This window comes from Ranitomeya variabilis, chromosome 3 (assembly GCF_051348905.1).
Source record: "Ranitomeya variabilis isolate aRanVar5 chromosome 3, aRanVar5.hap1, whole genome shotgun sequence".
Taxonomy (NCBI): domain Eukaryota; kingdom Metazoa; phylum Chordata; class Amphibia; order Anura; family Dendrobatidae; genus Ranitomeya; species Ranitomeya variabilis.
Genome location: NC_135234.1, coordinates 297880420 through 297899706, shown reverse-complemented (window position 1 = coordinate 297899706; position 19287 = coordinate 297880420). Strand labels below are relative to the sequence as shown.

The following is a 19287-nucleotide window of genomic DNA, read 5'->3' as shown; positions in this document are numbered from 1 at the left end:
GTTAGATTGGGGAAATCTATCAGAAGGGGTACCATGGGTCATCACCCCTTCTACCATAGTAACCACGGATGCTAGTCCGGAAGGTTGGGGGGCACATTTTGGGGATCAGGTGGTTCAGGGCCTTTGGTCCAGATCAGAATTGGCTAATTCCTCTAATGTAAAAGAATTAAAAGCCATATATTATTCCCTACTCCACTTTCTTCCCCAGCTACGAGGCTCTCACACAAGGGTCCTCTCAGACAACACCTCGGCAGTGGCCTATTTGAATCATCAAGGAGGTACACGGTCAGAAAATCTTATGGAAATTTCATCAGACATCATGACGTTAGCCGAAAGTCATCTGTTGTCCTTATCAGCGGTGCACATCAGGGGCATAGACAACGTTCGTGCCGATTTCCTCAGTCGCCGTACCCTTCATCAGGGGGGAGTGGATGCTCAGCAGAAAGATTTTCAGATTGATAACAGACCGATGGGGCGTGCCTCAAATAGACCTATTCGCAACAAGGTCCAACCGTCAGGTCAAAACATTTGCTTCCCTTTGCAGACTGGACAACCCCGACATATTCGATGCCCTTCAGGTGCCATGGACATTCGACCTGGCCTATGCGTTCCCTCCATGGAATCTATTACCTATAGTAATAAGAAAAATAAGGGAGGAGGGGGCAAGAGTTCTGTTGGTAGCCCCATTCTGTCCCAAAAGACCATGGTTTTCCTGGCTCAGGGCGATGTCAACTACAGACCCGTGGATTCTGCCTCAGACCAAGGACCTGTTGTCTCAGGGACCGTTTTTCCATCCTCGGGTAAAAGGCATGAATCTGACTGTATGGAATTTGAGAGGCACTTACTAACTCTAAAGGGTTTTTCTAGTGGGCTTATAGATACTCTTATGAAGAGTAGAAAGCCTTCTACTACCCAAATCTATGTCAGGGTTTGGAGAAAATTCCTTCAATTTCATACAACACAACTTTCTGCTAAAGTACCTATATTTTCAATATTGGAGTTCTTGCAAAAAGGACTTGAATTGGGGCTTTCTGTAAATACTCTAAGGGTCCAGGTTTCAGCTCTGGGAGCCCTCTTTAGTTATGATGTGGCAGGAGATAAATGGATTTCTCGTTTTATATCAGCATGTGAGCGGTCAAAACCTATTCATATACCACAGGTGCCTCAGTGGGATCTAACTCTGGTCCTAGATGCCTTAACACAAAGCCCGTTTGAACCTCTGCATGCAGCCTCTTTAAAAAACCTCTCGTTAAAAACAATATTGTTGGTAGCGTTAGTATCCGCTAGAAGAGTGAGTGATCTCCATGCCTTGTCAATTGACCCTCCTTTTCTATCCGTAATATCCGATAGAATAATTTTGAAAACGGACCCTTGTTATCTCCCTAAGGTAGCCACTAGTTTTCATAGATCCCAGGAGATCTTGTTACCTACCTTCTATGAAGACCACTCGACTCCAGAAGAAGCTAGACTTCATACCCTAGATGTTAAAAGAGCTGTTCTAGCCTATTTAGAGAGAACTAGGGACTGGAGGAAGAGTAGGGCTCTCTTTGTGTCTTTCCAAGGTAAAACCAAGGGTTCCAGAGTCACAAAGAACACGCTATCACGCTGGATTAGAGATGCCATAAGCCTGGCGTATAAAGCTGGAGGAAGAGATCCTCCAATGCATGTGGGAGCACACTCCACAAGAGCCGTGTCGACCTCCTGGGCAGAAAGGGCGAATGTGCCGATAGACCTTATATGTAAGGCTGCAACTTGGTCTTCACCAAATACTTTCTATAGGCACTATAGATTAGACCTATCTGCTGCTTCTGATCTAACCTTTGGGGTTTCGGTTCTTGATTCAGTTAACCCACCCAATATATAGTCTCTGAAAATCTCTCAGTGGGTGCTGTCGTGGCGAATAGAAAATACCGGATTACTCACCGGTAATGCTCTTTTATAGAGCCCACGACAGCACCCATTCACATCCCTCCCTTTTCTTTATTTAGTTGCACGTGGTGTCTTAGTAGGGAGATGTATATAATAGAGTAATATGTTATGAAGTTGTAAATATGTATATATACCTGAACCTGTTAAACTAAAAAACCTGGCTGCGGTTCCTCCTTTTCTCTGTAAAACAACTGAGGAGCGAGGGGGGACCGCCCCTTTTATCTCTCTGTAGGTTTCCTGTTCCTAGGGGCGGATCCCCTCTCTGTGGGTGCTGTCGTGGGCTCTATATAAGAGCATTACCGGTGAGTAATCCGGTATTTTGTGTGAAAAAAAGTTAAATGTTCATTTTTATTTAAACATTCCAGAAATTCCTGTAAAACACCTGAAGGGTTAATGAACTTCTTGAATGTGGTTTTGAGCACCTTCAGGGGTTCAGTTTTTAGAATGGTGTCACACTTGGGTATTTTCTATCGTATAGACCCCTCAAAATGACTTCAAATGTGATGTGGTCCCTAAAAAAAAAAAATGGTGTTGTAAAAATGAGAAATTGCTGGTCAACTTTTAACCCTTATAACGCCCTAACAAGAAAAATTTTGGTTCCAAAATTGTGCTGATGTAAAGTAGACATGTGGGAAATGTTACTTAAGTATTTTGTGTGAGATATCTCTGTGATTTAAGGACATAAAAATTCAAAGTTGGAAAATTGCAAAATTTTCGCCAAATTTCCGTTTTTTTTCACAAATAAACGCAGGTAATATCAAAGAAATGTTACCACTATCGTGAAGTACAATATCTGTTTAACCCCTTCCCGACATGTGACGGTATAGTACGTCACATGTCGGGACCCCCGCTTTGATGTGCGCTCCGGCGGTGAGCGCACATCAAAGTCGCGACATGTCAGCTGTTTTTTACAGCTGACTTGTGCGCGCAATAGCGGCGGGTGAAATCGCGATCACCCGCCGCTATTAACTAGTTAAATGCCGCTGTCAAGCGCAGACAGCGGCATTTAACTACCGCATCCGGCCGTGCGGCCGGATATGAGCGCATCGCCGACCCCCGTCACATGATCGGGGGTCGGCGATGTGTCAGGAAGGTAACCATAGAGGTCCTTGAGACCTCTATGGTTACTGATTGCCGGTGGCTGTGAGCGCCCCCCTGTGGTCGGCGCTCACAGCACACCTGCAATTCTGCTATATAGCAGCGATCTTATGATCACTGCTGCATAGCAGAGCCGATCGCGTTGTGCCTGCTTCTAGCCTCCCATGGAGGCTATTGAAGCATGGCAAAAGTAAAAAAAAAAAGTTTTTAAAAATGTGAAAAAAATAAAAAAAATATAAAAGTTTAAATCACCCCCCTTTCGCCCCAATCAAAATAAATCAATAAAAAAAAAACCCAACCTACACATATTTGGTATCGCCGCGTTCAGAATCGCCCGATCTATCAATAAAAAAAAAGCATTAACCTGATCGCTAAATGGCGTAATGAGAAAAAAATTCGAAACGCCAGATTTACGTTTTTTTGGTCGCCACGACATTGCATTAAAATGCAATAACGGGCGATCAAAAGAACGTATCTACACCAAAATGCTATCATTAAAAACGCCAGCTCGGCACGCAAAAAATAAGCCCTCACCTGACCCCAGATCACGAAAAATGGAGACGCTACGAGTATCGGAAAATGGCGCAATTTTGTTTTGTTTTGTTTTTTGCAAAGTTTGGAATTTTTTTTCACCACTTAGGTGAAAAATAACCTAGTCATGTTAGGTGTCTATGAACTCGTAGTGACCTGGAGAATCATAATGGCAGGTCAGTTTTAGCATTTAGTGAACCTAGCAAAATAGGCAAGCAAAAAACAAGTGTGGGATTGCACTTTTTTTGCAATTTCACTGCACTTGGAATTTTTTTCCCGTTTTCTAGTACACGACATGCTAAAACCAATGATGTCGTTCAAAAGTACAACTCGTCCCGCAAAAAATAAGCCCTCACATGGCCAAATTGACGGAAAAATAAAAAAGTTATGGCTCTGGGAAGGAGGGTAGCGAAAAACGAAAATGGAAAAACGGAAAAAGCTCCGGGGGTGAAGGGGTTAAGCGTTCCAGAGTTATAACCTCATAAAGGGACAGTGGTGAGAATTGTAAAAATTGGCCTGGTCACTAACGTGCAAACCACCCTTGGGGCTTTCGGCGTTTGGAGAGCCCTGATGTGCCTGAACAGTGGAAACTCCCCAATTCTACCTGAAACCCTAATCCAAACACACCCCTAACCCTAATCCCAACGGTAACCCTAACCACACCCCTAACCCTGACACACCCCTAATCCCAAACGTAAATGTAATCCTAACCCTAGCCCCAGCCCTAACCCTAACCCTAGCCCTAATCCTAATGGGAAAATGGAAATAAATACATTTTTTTAATTTTATTATTTTTCCCTAACTAAGGGGGTGATGAAGGGGGGTTTGATTTACTTTTATAGCGTTTTTTTATATATCGGATTTTTATGATTGGCAGCTGTCACACACTAAAATATGCTTTTTATAGCAAAAAAGTTTTTGCGTCTCCACATTTTGAGACCTATAGTTTTTCCATATTTTGGTCCACAGAGTCATGTGAGGTCTTGTTTTTTGCGGGACGAGTTGAAGTTTTTATTGGTAACCTTTTCGGACACATGACATTTTTTGATCGCTTTTTATACTGATTTTTGTGAGGCAGAATGACCAAAAACCAGCTATTCATGAGTTTCTTTTGGGGGAGGCGTTCCACGTTTGGTAAAATTGATAAAGCGATATCTCATTTATATCATTTTTTTATGTTTTGGCGCTTTTATACGATAAAAGCTATTTTATAGAAAAAATAATTATTTTGGCATCTCTTTATTCTGAGGACTATAACTTTTTTATTTTTTTGCTTATGATGCTGTATGGTGGCTTGTTTCCTGCGGGACAAGATAACATTTTCAGCGGTACCATGGTTATTTATATCCATCTTTTTGATCGCGTGTTATTCCACTTTTTGTTGAGCGGTATGATAATAAAGCGTGTTTTTTTTTTTGGCTCGTTTTTTTTTTTTCTTACGGTGTTCACTGAAGGGGTTAACTAGTGGGACAGTTTTATAGGTTCGGTCGTTACAGACGCGGCAATACTAAATATGTGTACTTTTATTTTTTTTTATTTTATTTAGATAAAGAAATATATTTATGGGAATAATATATTTTTTTTTCTTTATTAAGGATTTTTTTTTTTTTTTTTTTTTTTTTACACGTGGAATTTTTTTTTTTTTTTTTTTACTTTGTCCCAGGGGGGACATCACAGATCGCTGATCTGACAGTTTGCCCAGCACTCTGTCAGATCAGCGATCTGACTGACAGCGCTGCAGGCTTACCAGCGCCTGCACTGGACCCGGAAGTAATCCCTGCAGGACCCGGATGCAGCCCCGTGGCCATTTTGGATCCGGGGCCTGCAGGGATAGGAGGTAAGACGCTCGGAGCAATGCGATCACATTGCGTTGCTCCGGGGGTCTCAGGGAAGCACGCAGGGAGCCCCCTCCCTGCGCGATGCTTCCCTATACCGCCGTCACACTGCGATCATGTTTGATCGCAATGTGCCGGGGGCGGTCCGTGACCGCTCCTGGCACATAGTGCCGGATGTCAGCTGCGATAGTCAGCTGACACTCGGCCGTGCTCCCCCCGTGAGCGCGGCCGATCGCATATGACGTACTATCCAGTCACTGGGAATTAAGTCCCAGGTCACCTCGACCGGATAGTACGTCATATGGGATTAAGGGGTTAAGCTGAAGATGTCTATAATCTTGTCCGGCCAGTTTTGTGTGTAATTATGTCCAGTTTGGCTTTTTTTTTTCTCTGTTTTTTGTGTTCCATTACATACAAGGAAATAAATTTGAATTGGCAATCATTTTCTGGGAGAAATGCTTCATGTTCTGGAACAATTTCAAGGGTGCCAGCACTTTCAGCCATAACTGTATATGGACAGGTAGGTCCTAGAAAGTTGAAAAATGAGAACTTGATAGCTACGATCCGATGTCTCATTTCAGAGAGATTCACATTTTTTGGATGAGATGTTAAGCTCTGTGGACACGACTTTTATCAGCATGAGAATCTGCCTCCAGAACTTGTTTTCAAGGGAATCTGTCACAAATAATACATGTTGCCCTAACTATGGTCTGCATGTACAGTTGTGCTCAAAAGTTTACATACCTCAGCAGAATTTTTGCTTCCCTGGCCTTTTTTCAGAGAATATGAATAACGCCAAAACTTTTTCTCCACTCATGGCTAGTGGTTGGGTGAAGCCATTTATCGTCAAACTACTGTGTTTTCTCTTTTTAAATCATAATGACAACCCAAAACATCCAAATGACCCTGATCAAAAGTTCATATACCCTGGTGATTTTGGCCTGATAACATGCACAGAAGTTGACATAAATGGGTTTGAATAGCTACTAAAGGTAACCTCACCTGTGACCTGTTTGTTTGTAATCAGTATGTGTGCATAAAAGCTGAGTGAGTTTCTGGGATCCAGACAGACTCTTGCATCTTTCATCCATCCAATGACATTTCTGGATTGTGAGTCTTGGGGAAAGCAAAGGAATTATCAATGGATCTGCGGGAAAAGGTAGTTGAAGTGTATAAAACAGGAAAGTAATTCAAAAAGATATCCAAGGAATCGATAATGCCAGTCAGCAGCATTCAAACTGTGATTAACAAATGGAAAATCAGGGGCTCTGTAAAAACAAAACCACAGTCATGTAGACCGACAAAAATATCATCCACAACTGCCAGGAAAATTGTTCGGGATGCAAAGAAAACCCACAAATATGGTTTGTGAAAAGGTAAGCTATAGACTGGACCAAGGTGAGTCATTGGACTTGGTATATCTTGATTTCTCCAATTCTGGGTCTGAGGGAAAATGTGTGTAAATGGGTAAGTAACTGGCTTAGGCTGGTTTCACACTTGCGTTTTTTGCCGCTGCGTTTTAGGGCTAAAAACGCATGCGTTTTTTTGCATGCGTTTTGACGCGTTTTTTGCAACGCATGCGTTTTTTTATGCGTGCGTTTAGTTGCAGAAATGCAACCTGTAGTAATTTCTAGCGGCGTTTTTTTGCCCCAAAAAAAGCATGCGTTTATTCGCGGCAAAAAAATGTATTGCGGTCTATGTAAACGCATGCGTTTTTAAGCACATGCATTTGCATGCGTTTATAAACGCATGCGTTTCTATAGAAAAACACAAGAAAACACAAAAAAAACCCAGGAAAACCCTAACCCTTGGGTTACTAGGGATCCTAACCCTAAGGTTAACGGTTAGGGTTAGGATCCCTAGTAACCCTAGGGATCCCTAGGGTTAGGGTTAGGATCCCTAGGGTTAGGGTTAGGGTTAGGGTTTGGATCCCTAGGGTTAGGGGTAGGGTTAGGGGTAGTTTTTAGGGGAAGGGTTAGGGTTTGGATCCCTTTATCACCTTGATGGTGGGGGGTGGCTTATCAGTGACCTGGTGACCAGGACATTCTTCTAATAAAAAGCTACCCCTAACCCTAGGGATCCTAACCCTAGCTAATTCTATTAATAGTGGGTTTTCTAGTTGATTTTGATGATTGGCAGCTGTCACACACTTCTCAGCATGCGTTTCAAAAACGCAAACGCAGGAAAAAACGCATGTAAACGCGTCAAAACGCCACGTTTTTTTCTGCATGCAAAAACGCATGCGTCTAAAAAAACGCAGCGTTTGCACGCGTTTACATGCGTTTTTTCACCACCTGCGTTTTTTTAAAAACCGCTGCAGATCAAAACACAAGTGTGAAACCAGCCTTAGGCTACTTTCACACTAGCGCCGGGCTCGGCCCGTCGCTGTGCGTCGGGTCGACGTTCCCGACGCTAGCGTTGTCTCCGCCGCACAACGGGGGCAGTGGATGCTTTTTTCCAGCGCATCCGCTACCCCATTGTGAGGTGCGGGGAAGTGCGGGGAGGTGGGGGCGGAGTTCCGGCCGCGCATGCGCGGTCGGAAAAAGCGGACCGTCGTGAGCAAAAAACGTTACATGTAGCGTTTTTTGCTCCCGACGGTCCGCCACTGCACGACTCATCCGTCGCACGACGGGTGCGACGTGTGGCAATCCGTCACAATGCGTCGCTTCATGTTAATCAATGGTGAAAAAACGCATCCTGCAAACACTTTTTCAGGATGCGTTTTTTCGGCAAAACGACGCATTGTGACGGAATGCAGTTAACGCTAGTGTGAAAGTAGCCTTAGTGATAGAAAGCAGAGGGTGGTTAGAAATGATATATTCTCTAACTGGATCGCTGTGACCAGTGGGGTACTGCAGGGGTCGGTGTTGGGACCTATTCTCTTCAACATAGTTATTAACGATCTGGTAGAAGGTTTCCACAGTAAAATATCGATATTTGCTGATGATGGAAAACTATGTAAAAGCAGTCAATACAAGAGAAGATAGTGTTCTGCTACAGATGGATCTGGATAAGTTGGAAACTTGGGCTGAGGTGGCAGATGCGGTTTACCAATGATTAGGGTTATACACATGGGAAGAAGGAATCAATATCACCATTACACACTGAACGGGAAACCACTGGGTAAATCTGACATGGAGAGGGACTTGGGAATCCTAGTTAATGATAAACTTACCTGGAGCAGCCAGTGCCAGGCAGCGGCTGCCAAGGCAAACAGGATCATGGGGTGCATTAAAAGAGGTCTGGATACACGTGATGAGAGCATTATGCTGCCTCTGCCAATCCCTGGTTAGACCGCACATGTAGTACTGTGTACAGTTTTGGGCATCTGTGCTCAGGAAGGATATAATGGAACTAGAGCGAGTACATAGGAGGGCAACAAAATTAATAAAGAGGATGGGGGAACTACAATACCAAGAGAGATTTGCAAAATTAGGATTATTCAGTCTAGAAAAAAGACGACTGAGGGGCGATCTAATAACCGTGTATAAGTATATAAGGGGACAATACAAATATCTCTCCGAGGATCTGTTTATACCAAGGAAGGTGACGGTCACAAGGGGGCATTCTCTGCGTCTGGAGGAGAGAAGCTTTTTCCACCAACATAGAAGAGGATTCTTTACTGTTAAGGCAGTGAGAATCTGGAATTCCTTGCCTGAGGAGGTGGTGATGGTGAACTCAGTCGAGGGGTTCAAGAGAGGCCTGGATGTCTTCCTGGAGCAAACAATATTGTATCTTACAGTTATTAGGTTCTTCAGAAGGACGTAGATCTGGGGATTTATTCTTACGGAATATAGGCTGAATTGGATGGACAAATGTCTTTTTTCGGCCTTGCTAACTATGTTACTATGTTATTTTCCCCACTGCATAAGAAACATGTGGATTTCTCTTTGATCACAGTCATCATTCTATCATTTTATTCAGCTTCCCATGACCTGCGTACCCATGAACTGCTTAGGACAGAGGTGTATCTAGCCTCTCCTGCACCCGGGGCAAAGGATCAGTTTGGCGCCCCCCCCAAAAAAAAAAAAAAAACCTCCCCCATTTGATCCTTAACTCTATTGAAACTGTATGACCAAGCCAAGGTACATTCCTGAATCTCCATAATGTTAAAATAGATACCAATAAAAGTAAAATTAATTGAGACATCCGTAGGTTCAGTGTTTTTGACTATCCATATTGAATAAGGAGCCCTATATAATCCTGCATAAAGGTTAATAATGGCCCCATAAGATGCTCCATAGACACATTTGCTCAATATAGTGCTGCAGAAACGTTATGGCCCTATACAGACACTTGCCCCATATAGTGCTGCACAAACGTTATGGCCCCATAAGATGCTCTATACAGATACTTGCCCCATATAGTACTGCACAAACGTTATTGCCCCATAAGATGCCCCATATAGGGCTGCACAAACGTTATGGCCCCATAAGATGCTCTATACAGATACTTGCCCCATATAGTGCTGCACAAACGTTATGGCCCCATAAGATGCTCTATACAGATACTTGCCCCATATAGTAATGCACAAACGTTATGGCCCCATAGATGCTCTATACAGACACTTGCCCCGTTATAGTGCTGCACAAAGGTTATGGCCCCATATAGTACTGCACAAACATTATGGCCCCATAGATGCTCCATACAGACACTTGCCCCGTTATAGTGCTGCACAAAGGTTATGGCCCCCATATAGTGCTGCACAAACGTTATGGCCCCATATAGTACTGCAGAAACATTATGGCCCCATAAGATGCTCTATACAGATACTTGCCCCATATAGTGCTGCACAAACGTTATGGCCCCCATATAGTGCTGCACAAACGTTATGGCCCCCATGTAGTGCTGCACAAATGTTATGGCCCCCATGTAGTGCTGCACAAATGTTATGGCCCCCATGTAGTGCTGCACAAATGTTATGGCCTCCATGTAGTGCTGCACAAACGTTATTGTCCCCATATAGTGCTGCACAAATGTTATGGCCCCATAAGATGCCCCATACAGATATTTGCCCCATTTGCTGTTGCTGCGATAAAAAAAAAAAAAATCACATACTCACCTCTCGTCGCTCAGGCCCCCGGCACTTTCAATATTCACCTGACTTCGTTCCAGCCACCGCTCCATCTTCCGCCTCCTCTGCACTGACGTTCAGGCAGAGGGCGCGCACTAACTACGTCATTGCGCCCTCTGACCTCAGCGTCACTGCAGAAGACGGACCAGCGGCTGGAACGAGGAGCAGGTGAATATCGCGCAGCGCTCCCCTCCCCTTTATACTCGCCTGCTCCTGGTGTCGTGCAGTCCCTGCTTCCACGGGGTGGTGGTGCTGCTTCCTCTACTGAGCGGTCACCGTTACCGCTCATTACAGTAATGAATATGCGGCTCCACCCCTATGGGAGGTGGAGCCGCATATTCATTACTGTAATGAGCGGTACCATGTGACCGCTCAGTACAGGAAGAAGCCGGGGCGCCGGGCAGGCAGGGACCTGCAGGGACCATGCCAGGAGTAGGTGAGTATAATTAGACAGCCCCCGCTCCCTGGCCCTGCCAACCCCCTCCTTGGACCGCCGCATCATCAGGCGGCCCGCTGGCGCCCCTCTGTCGTCTGCACCTGGGGCACATGCCCCCCCCCCCCTGGATACTCCACTGGCTTAGGAGGGTTGTTTCTACTGACAGATCCCTCAAAAAACTACAAAAGGAGGAGAGGCGTTCCCTAAGAAAAGCTTCTAGATAGTTTTTGTAAGTTGTTTGAATTCAATATGTAATCTGCAGTGATCATACTTTGTATCTGAATATTCCATTTCCTTATTTTTCAGTTCTGTGGAATGTTTATGGAGATTGTGATAACTATGCAACTTTAAAGGGTCACAGTGGGGCCGTGATGGAACTTCATTATAATACAGATGGCAGGTAGGGTAACAAATCATTTTCTGAGAATTAAATGCTATGTTTCGTGTTTCTTGTTCCAGGTATATAAGATAAGCAGTATTAACCCTTTTATTATATTGTTTTGTTTTTCTGGTGTGCAACATTAAAAATAAATAAATAGTTCTTCCTTTTGGCTTTTTCTGCTCCATCCTCTCTTTCAGAATTTATGCAAAAATGTCCATTTCTTGAAGTGTGATCTGACCCTAAGAGAAAAAGATTTCATTTCCTGTATGTGTCCACGGGCCGGATTGCATCCAGATTAGCTGCGGATTGGATGCTGCGTACAACCGCAGCGTTCAACCCGCAGCGTCCATATGTTACCGCATAGTGGAGAGGATTTTATGAAATCCCGTCTCCACTATGCATGCAAACATGCACCCGGCTGGCCTGCGTTTACGGACATGAGGTGCGTCTTTTTAGAACGCAGCATGTCTGTTAACCTTGCGGTGCCGCTCCGTCACCGCAAGGTAATTAAGAGGGCCCTATGTATGGGGTGCGGAGATTCCGGATGTGTACAATGAATACATCCAGAATCACCGCGCGTACAGAAGGGGGTGTTGCTTTGGGCGGAGCGGGGTTTCCGCTTGCTCCAAAGCGCCGACAATCCGGACCGTGGACACGCACCCTTGGGGTATGTGCACACAATCAGTAAACACTGCAAGTATGCAGCATCCAATCCGCAGTGTTCAGATGTTATATATACACAATGATTTGCTCAATGCTATTTCTCAACATGACTCCCTCTGGGGGACACTGTACCATTAACAGTTAAATGTCTCACATAAGGCGCGATCAAAGAATACACTGACCTCGACCATGGTACGATTATAAAAACATTTTTTTATTAGAATAAATCCTCATAAAAACAACATATAACTACTACAACAAGAAAGGGTACTGGAACCACAAAAAGAGGGACAACTCTGCCATAGGTTAGCCCAAAACAACAGACTGGCTTTTACAAATGTGTATTTATCGGCTGCCACAACTGTATAGCTTTTATAAATCCGTATGATGTAATAACATTTAGGGGTAAATATATCTGTCTACCTGTATTTACTTTCCAATAGCTAGGTAGCTTAACGCTAATCTCCTAATGTCATGACAAATATTCCCCCACATACAAAAAGCATACATATATATGTGTCATAAGGCATACCTTATTGCCAGCCACATGGGGATAGACCTCGGCGTCCCTCTGCCCCGACGCGCGTTTCACACCGCTTCTTCAGGAGGCTCCTGAAGAAGCGGTGTGAAACGCGCGTCGGGGCAGAGGGACCCGGAGGTCTATCCCCATGTGGCTGGCAATAAGGTATGCCTTATGACACACATATATGTATGCTTTTTGTATGTGGGGGAATATTTGTCATGACATTAGGAGGATTAGCGTTAAGCTACCTAGCTATTGGTAAGTAAATACAGGTAGACAGATATATTTACCCCTAAATGTTATTACATCATACGGATTTATAAAAGCTATACAGTTGTGGCAGCTGATAAATACACATTTGTGCAAGCCAGTCTGTTGTTTTGGGCTAACCTATGGCAGAGTTGTCCCTCTTTTTGTGGTTCTAGTACCCTTTCTTGTTGTAGTAGTTATATGTTGTTTTTATGAGGATTTATTCTAATAAAAAATTGTTTTTATAATAGTACCATGGTCGAGGTCAGTGTATTCTTTGATCACGCCTTATGTGAGACACAGTGTTCAGATGTTACAGCATAGTGGATGATTTCAAGAAATCTCATGACCACTATGCGTTCACAGACGCCCCTCGGCTTACCTGCGGAGACGGACATGAGGCGCATCTTTCCAGATATTAGCATGTCTATTTATCTTGTGGAGATGCAATAAATATCACCAGTACAATGTATAGGATGCGGTGAATAGTTGGCAGCGCTTTGGACGCAGCAAACATGTGCTGCTTCCAAAGCATTGCCCAATACTGAAAGTGTGCACATACCCTAAGGCATATGCGTTTCATCCAGTTGTTTAATACCTAAGCGAGGCACAAATTATGACAGTTACTTAGTGCATCGATCTGGCATCATTAGCTGGGCAGTTCTATATGCAGCATTTCTTGATCTAGCACCAGCCTAGTGCTACAATTGGAGTGCCTATGACAACCCCATGGAAAATGTGGGGTTCCGTTCTGGCATTAGCTTTACAAGCACACCTTAAAATAATGTGCTGTGGGAGGAGGGCTGTAGCGGAAAACTGTAGTGTGAGTGCAGCTAATATGCCTAGCAAGTAGCGCTAAAATGTATCACACCACTTACAACTATTTCACTACTACTGTGTATTTGTAAATGTATGAATCACACTACACTATGTTGATAAAACTTCACTAACTGAATTTTGATTTGTTAATGTTCTTAAATCAAAGCAACCTGATACATTGAGTATAATACATTATATGAGTTACACCATGCCTGTGTATATATTGGCAGGGATGTGGTGCTGTACTTCTGAATTCCACAGAAATTGCCATCCTGGGCGTAGAGTTGAATTCCTAGAAAAAACGGCAGTTGCAAATTTTACATGTTTAACTTTAAGTCCTGTATAAATTCTTTATATCTCTTCACCTCGACATGCTTAACATGTCACTCTACGCAAGGAGAAACAATACTTCTTGGATCCCGGTCAGACGCTTCTCAATCAGCCAAACCAGATCTCCACTTTGCACTGACGAGGGCCAGTATCCCGAAACAGTCTCTGCAAATTGAGATTCTGGTTTGGCTTTATCCTAAGTCATGTGACAAGGCTCGTTAAAGGGAACCTGTCACCCCCAAAATCGATGATGAGCTAAGCCCATCAGCATCAGGGGCTTATCTACAGCATTCTGTAATGCTGTAGATAAGAGATAAGCCCCCCAATGTAACCTGAAAGATGAGAAAAAGAGGTTAGATTATACTCACCCAGGGGCGTTCCCGCTGCGGTGGGCGTCGTGGTCCGGGGCCACCCATCTTCTCACGATGACGTCCTCTTCTTTTCTTCACGCTGCAGCTCCGGCGCAGGTGTACTTTGTCTGCCCTGTTGAGGGCAGAGCAATGTACTGCAGTGCGCAGGCGCCGGGCCTCTGACGTTTCCCAGTGCCTGCGCATTGCAGTACTTTGCTCTGCCCTCAACAGGGCAGACAAAGTACGCCTGCGCCGGAGCTGCTGCATGAAGACAAGAAGAGGACGTCATCGTAAGAAGATAGGAGGCCACGGACCGCGGCGCCCATCGGACCAGGCCACAGCGAGACCGCCCCTGGGTGAGAGTAATCTAACCTCTTTTTCTCTAGTAGCCTTCCACGACAGCCACCAGGAGGTTGTCTCCATACCCTAATGGGGGACAGGAAGCACGAGAGGTTAAAAGCCCCTCCCACCTCCCATTAACCAGTGTCTTTCCTGTCCCCCATGGGGCATGGAGAGGTTTCTGGTGCGCTGCAGCGGCGGCTCTGAGCAGTGTACCTGGTTATTATGATGCCGGGCACTAATGGTCGGGTCCCTCGGGGCTTCCTCCTGCGCTGTGCCTCCCGTCTCCTCCGGATTCTGGGACCGCGTTCCCGGTCCTCCTGCGTCCTCTTGCGGGGACAAAGCTGGCCGGTGTGTGCCCCCCGGAGGCCTCCCTGAGCTCTCCGGCGTCTCCCCCTCCTGATGCACGCTGTTCGGCGACCCGGAAGTCAGGTGATCCTCCACTTCCGGGTCGGCGCTCCTGCACAGGAGCGATACAGACCAGATCTGTGGATTACCGAACGGCGTGCGAGGCACGCTGCATCCTCGCACGCCTGCCTGGGACTACGGAGGGGGAGGGGCGGCGAAATGCCTCGCGCTGGTGCAGGCTTATTTTCTATATAAGCTGCAAAGACGTCTCAGGTAAGCTGCTGTAAGCATGGATTCGTCTTGCCCTGCAGCTGCAGAGCCCAGCGCTCCTCAAGCCCTAGTAAGTGTGGCAGAGATGGATCCCATTCAAAGGTAGTACCTTATACACCTTCTTATACTGCTCCCTCTCTCTTTGCAGGCAGTGAAGTCTGGCCCTAAAAACATTTCCAAGCGCAAGTGTGCTACTTGTAATGTAAAAATGCCGCTAGATTGGGAGAAAAAGCTGTGCCAGCCGTGTACAGATAAAATTGTCCGGGCGGAACACCCTTCATTAATTGAGGAGATCCGCTCCCTGGTTAGGCAGGAGGTTCAGACCTCTCTGGCCACGCTCGCCCCACCTCCACCGCCACCACCACCACCATCCTCACCTGGTCCATCACTCCCCAAAAAGAGGAAAATCCAGGAGTATTCTGAGTCAGAGTCTGAGGGATCTTATACGTCCTCTTCTGTCAAATGGGAGGATGTGTTACCCCACAAATCTGCGGAAATTAGAAAATATCTTTTTTCCTCTGTATACATTGAGGAATTGGTATCTGCAGTGAGGAACACAATGGGGCTAAAAGAGGAATCAGTTCCTCAGTCTATACAGGACGAACTTTTTGGTATACCTACTGAAAAACATCCTGGGTTTCCCGTCCATAAAAGCATAATAGACATGATCAATAGTGAATGGGAATTGCCGGAGAAACGTCTAACAACTCCTCCAGACTTCAAACATCGGTTTCCTCTTGATGAGGACGCAATAAAATGGAACATTCCAAAAATTGATGTTCAGGTGGCTAGAGTGGCTAAAAAAACGGCTTTGCCGTTCGAGGATTCCTCCCAGTTGAAGGACCCCTTAGATAGAAAGATTGAGAGTCTTCTCAAAAAATCCTGGGAGACGTCTACCTCAGCCCTCAAATTCAACATCGCATCCACCTGTGTGGCCCGCTCCCTCTTCCGCTGGATAGAAGAGCTAGAAAATCACATCTCTCAGGGTACCCCGAGAGAAGAGGTTCTGGACTCCCTGCCTATTTTGCACAGAGCGACCGGTTTCCTCGCGGACACCTCACTAGAAACTATCCGGGTAGCGGCCAGGTCCTTGGTCCAGACAAACTCAGCCAGAAGAGCTCTCTGGTTAAAAAATGTGGAGCGGAGATGTCACTTCCAAAATAAAACTGTGTTCCATTCCCTTTAAGGGTGACTATGTGTTTGGGCCCTCATTAGATGACATCTTAGAGAAAGCCACAGACAGAAAGAAAACTCTTCCTGAACAGAGGCCTCCCAGGAAGCGTTTTTTTCGAGCCTCCCAGTCCCAGCCCTCCCAGGGTAGAGGAAAAGGGAAAACCGGGAGGTGGAGTTATGCTAAGGGGAAGCCTAAAAACATCCTTATTCCCCAGCAAGCTCAACAAGAAAAGCAATGACTCCGATCCGGTGGGGGGGAGGCTTTCGAACTTTGTTCACAGTTGGCAGAATATCTCCAACAGCCCCTGGGTGGTCAGTGTTATACAACAGGGGCTTCTGATAGAGTTCGATGCACCTCCCCCCAGGATCGTAAGAGTCACCTCCCCGTCATCTCGGGAGACTCAGAAACTGATGATGGCTGGAATTCAGGACTTGCTAGACTCGAGAGCTATCTCCCCGGTCCCGGTGAACGAGCAAGGGAAAGGGCACTATTCCCGTATCTTCATAATAAAAAAGCCTTCCGGGCAATCTCGGATTATAATAAATCTGAAAGCTCTCAACAAAGTTATAACCTACCGCAAGTTCAAGATGGAGTCCGTAAAAACAGCCATCCCTCTAATAGCTCCTCAATCATATATGGCAACAACAGACCTCAAAGATGCCTATTTCCATATTCCAATGCATCCTCATCACAGAAAATATTTAAGATTTGCGGTCCAATTCAATCAAAAAATCTTACATTTCCAATACAATGTTCTCCCCTTCGGGATCTCCTCAGCCCCAAGGGTGTTTTCCAGAGTTATGGCGGAAGCAGTAGCCCATATCAGGAGCCAAGACATCGCTATAGTGCCATACTTGGACGACCTTCTAATAATTGGTCCTTCCGCCGAAATTCTCAATCAGAGAATTTCCAAAACTCTAAACATTTTACAAAATTTGGGTTGGATACCAAATCTAAAAAAGTCTCAGCTGTCGCCATCAAAGGTGAGGAAATTCCTCGGGGTCCTCTTGGATTCGGAGAATCAGAAATCTTTCCTACCAGAGGAACACCGAATAAACCTGATTTCCAAAGTCTCAGACTTCAAAAAACAACGTTCTCCGACTCTATGGACCGCAATGTCTCTCCTGGGGTCGATGACGGCCTGTATACAATCAGTCCAGTGGGCTCAGAGCCACTCAAGAGTACTGCAGGCACACATCTTAGGGAACTGGAACGGGAATCCAAATTCCCTGAACAGGAGAGTGTACACTCCTGGGAAGGTAAAGGTCTCGTTAACCTGGTGGGCGACACAATCAAACCTGCTAAAAGGAGTAGACTGGGTACAGGATCCTCTAATCACGGTGACAACGGATGCCAGTCAGAAAGGTTGGGGAGCAGTGGTGTCGCAGATCCCATTCCAGGGTCACTGGAACCAAAGAGAAAGTTCCAGTTCTTCCAACTCCAGAGAATTGATGGCAGTGGAGAAGGCCCTCCTGGCGGCCAGCAGTCTCATTATAGGTCAACATGTCAGAATTTATTCGGACAATATGACGACTGTTGCGCATCTAAAACACCAGGGAAGTCCAAAGTTCAACCAGCTGAGAGCAATATCAAACAGAATATTTTGCTGGGCAGAGAAACATCTCCTCTCACTATCGGCGATACACCTCAGAGGGTCAGTGAACATTCATGCAGATCTCCTAAGTCGTCACGACTTACATCCAGGAGAGTGGAGCCTGAAGGTGGACAGTTTCAGAATGTTGACAGACAGATGGGGACTTCCCGATATAGACCTTCTAGCATCAAGTCACAATGCACAGGTCGAGAACTACTTCTCCCTGAACCCCAAAGACAGGTCTCAAGGAGTAGACGCCTTCGCTCACACATGGAGGTTTCATCTAGCGTACGCATTCCCTCCAATACCGTTACTGGCGAAGACCCTCCAGAAGATCCGGGACGATCAAGTCCAAACTATCTTAGTAGCGCCGACATGGCCGAAAAGAAGCTGGTACCACCTCATAAAGGAACTGAAGGTGGATGGTCCAGTTTTTCTTCAAGCAGAAGATCTTCTCCGCCAGGGCCCCTTTTATCATCCGGAACCACAAAGGTTCAATCTGGCAGCTTGGCTATTGAAGCCCAGGTACTAAGGGCTAAGGGCCTTTCGCAGTCGGTAATTTCTACCCTACAGAAATCTAGAAAACCTATCACCAACGCCATATATGGAATTCTCATCGTGGTGTCACCCTCATAATCCTGACCCTTTCCATCCTAATATCTCCCAGATATTAGATTTTTTACAAAAAGGTTTGGAGTTAGGGCTGAAGCCAAGTACCTTGAAAGTCCAAGTGTCAGCCTTGAGCTCTGTCTTCGATCAAGACCTTGCAAATCATCGGTGGATAAAGAGGTTTATGGTTGCAGCATCAAGGCATTGTCCAAGAAAACAAATTTTTGTACCATCATGGGACTTAAACATAGTTCTAAAGGGCCTTATGGCTCCTCCGTTTGAGCCATTGTCATCTTGTTCCTCGCAACTTCTGTCCTGCAAAGCGGCCTTCTTGGTTGCAATTTCTACTGCAAGACGAGTGGGAGAAATACAAGCCCTTTCAGTTAGAGAACCTTATCTTACCATAAGAGATGACTCCATCGTGTTCCGGCCTGATCCATGCTTTCTCCCGAAGGTAGTGTCAGAATTTCATCGATCACAGGATATAGTCCTCCCATCGTTCTGTCACAATCCTTCAAATCCGGAGGAACACAGATTTCATACTTTGGATGTACGACGTATAGTGTTGTACTATTTGGAACATACTAAATCGTTCAGGATTGACAAAAATCTCTTCGTTCATCTTTCTGGCAAAAACAAGGGCAAGAAGGTAGCGAAGAGTACGATCGCCAACTGGATAAAGAAAGCCATTACTGAAGCATATCTAACTCAGAATATTGCTATTCCTGCGGGCC

At 45.3% G+C, this 19287-nt stretch overlaps 1 protein-coding gene across 1 annotated transcript in view; it reads left to right on the top strand.

The window, feature by feature from the left end:
• SNRNP40 (small nuclear ribonucleoprotein U5 subunit 40) overlaps positions 1–19287 on the top strand; it is an 88288-nt gene that overhangs the window by 48064 nt on the left and 20937 nt on the right. Inside the window, exon 3 of the mRNA XM_077295559.1 lies at positions 11210–11303. Coding sequence (XP_077151674.1) covers positions 11210–11303 — 94 coding nt within the window. The remainder of the gene's footprint in view (positions 1–11209; positions 11304–19287) is intronic.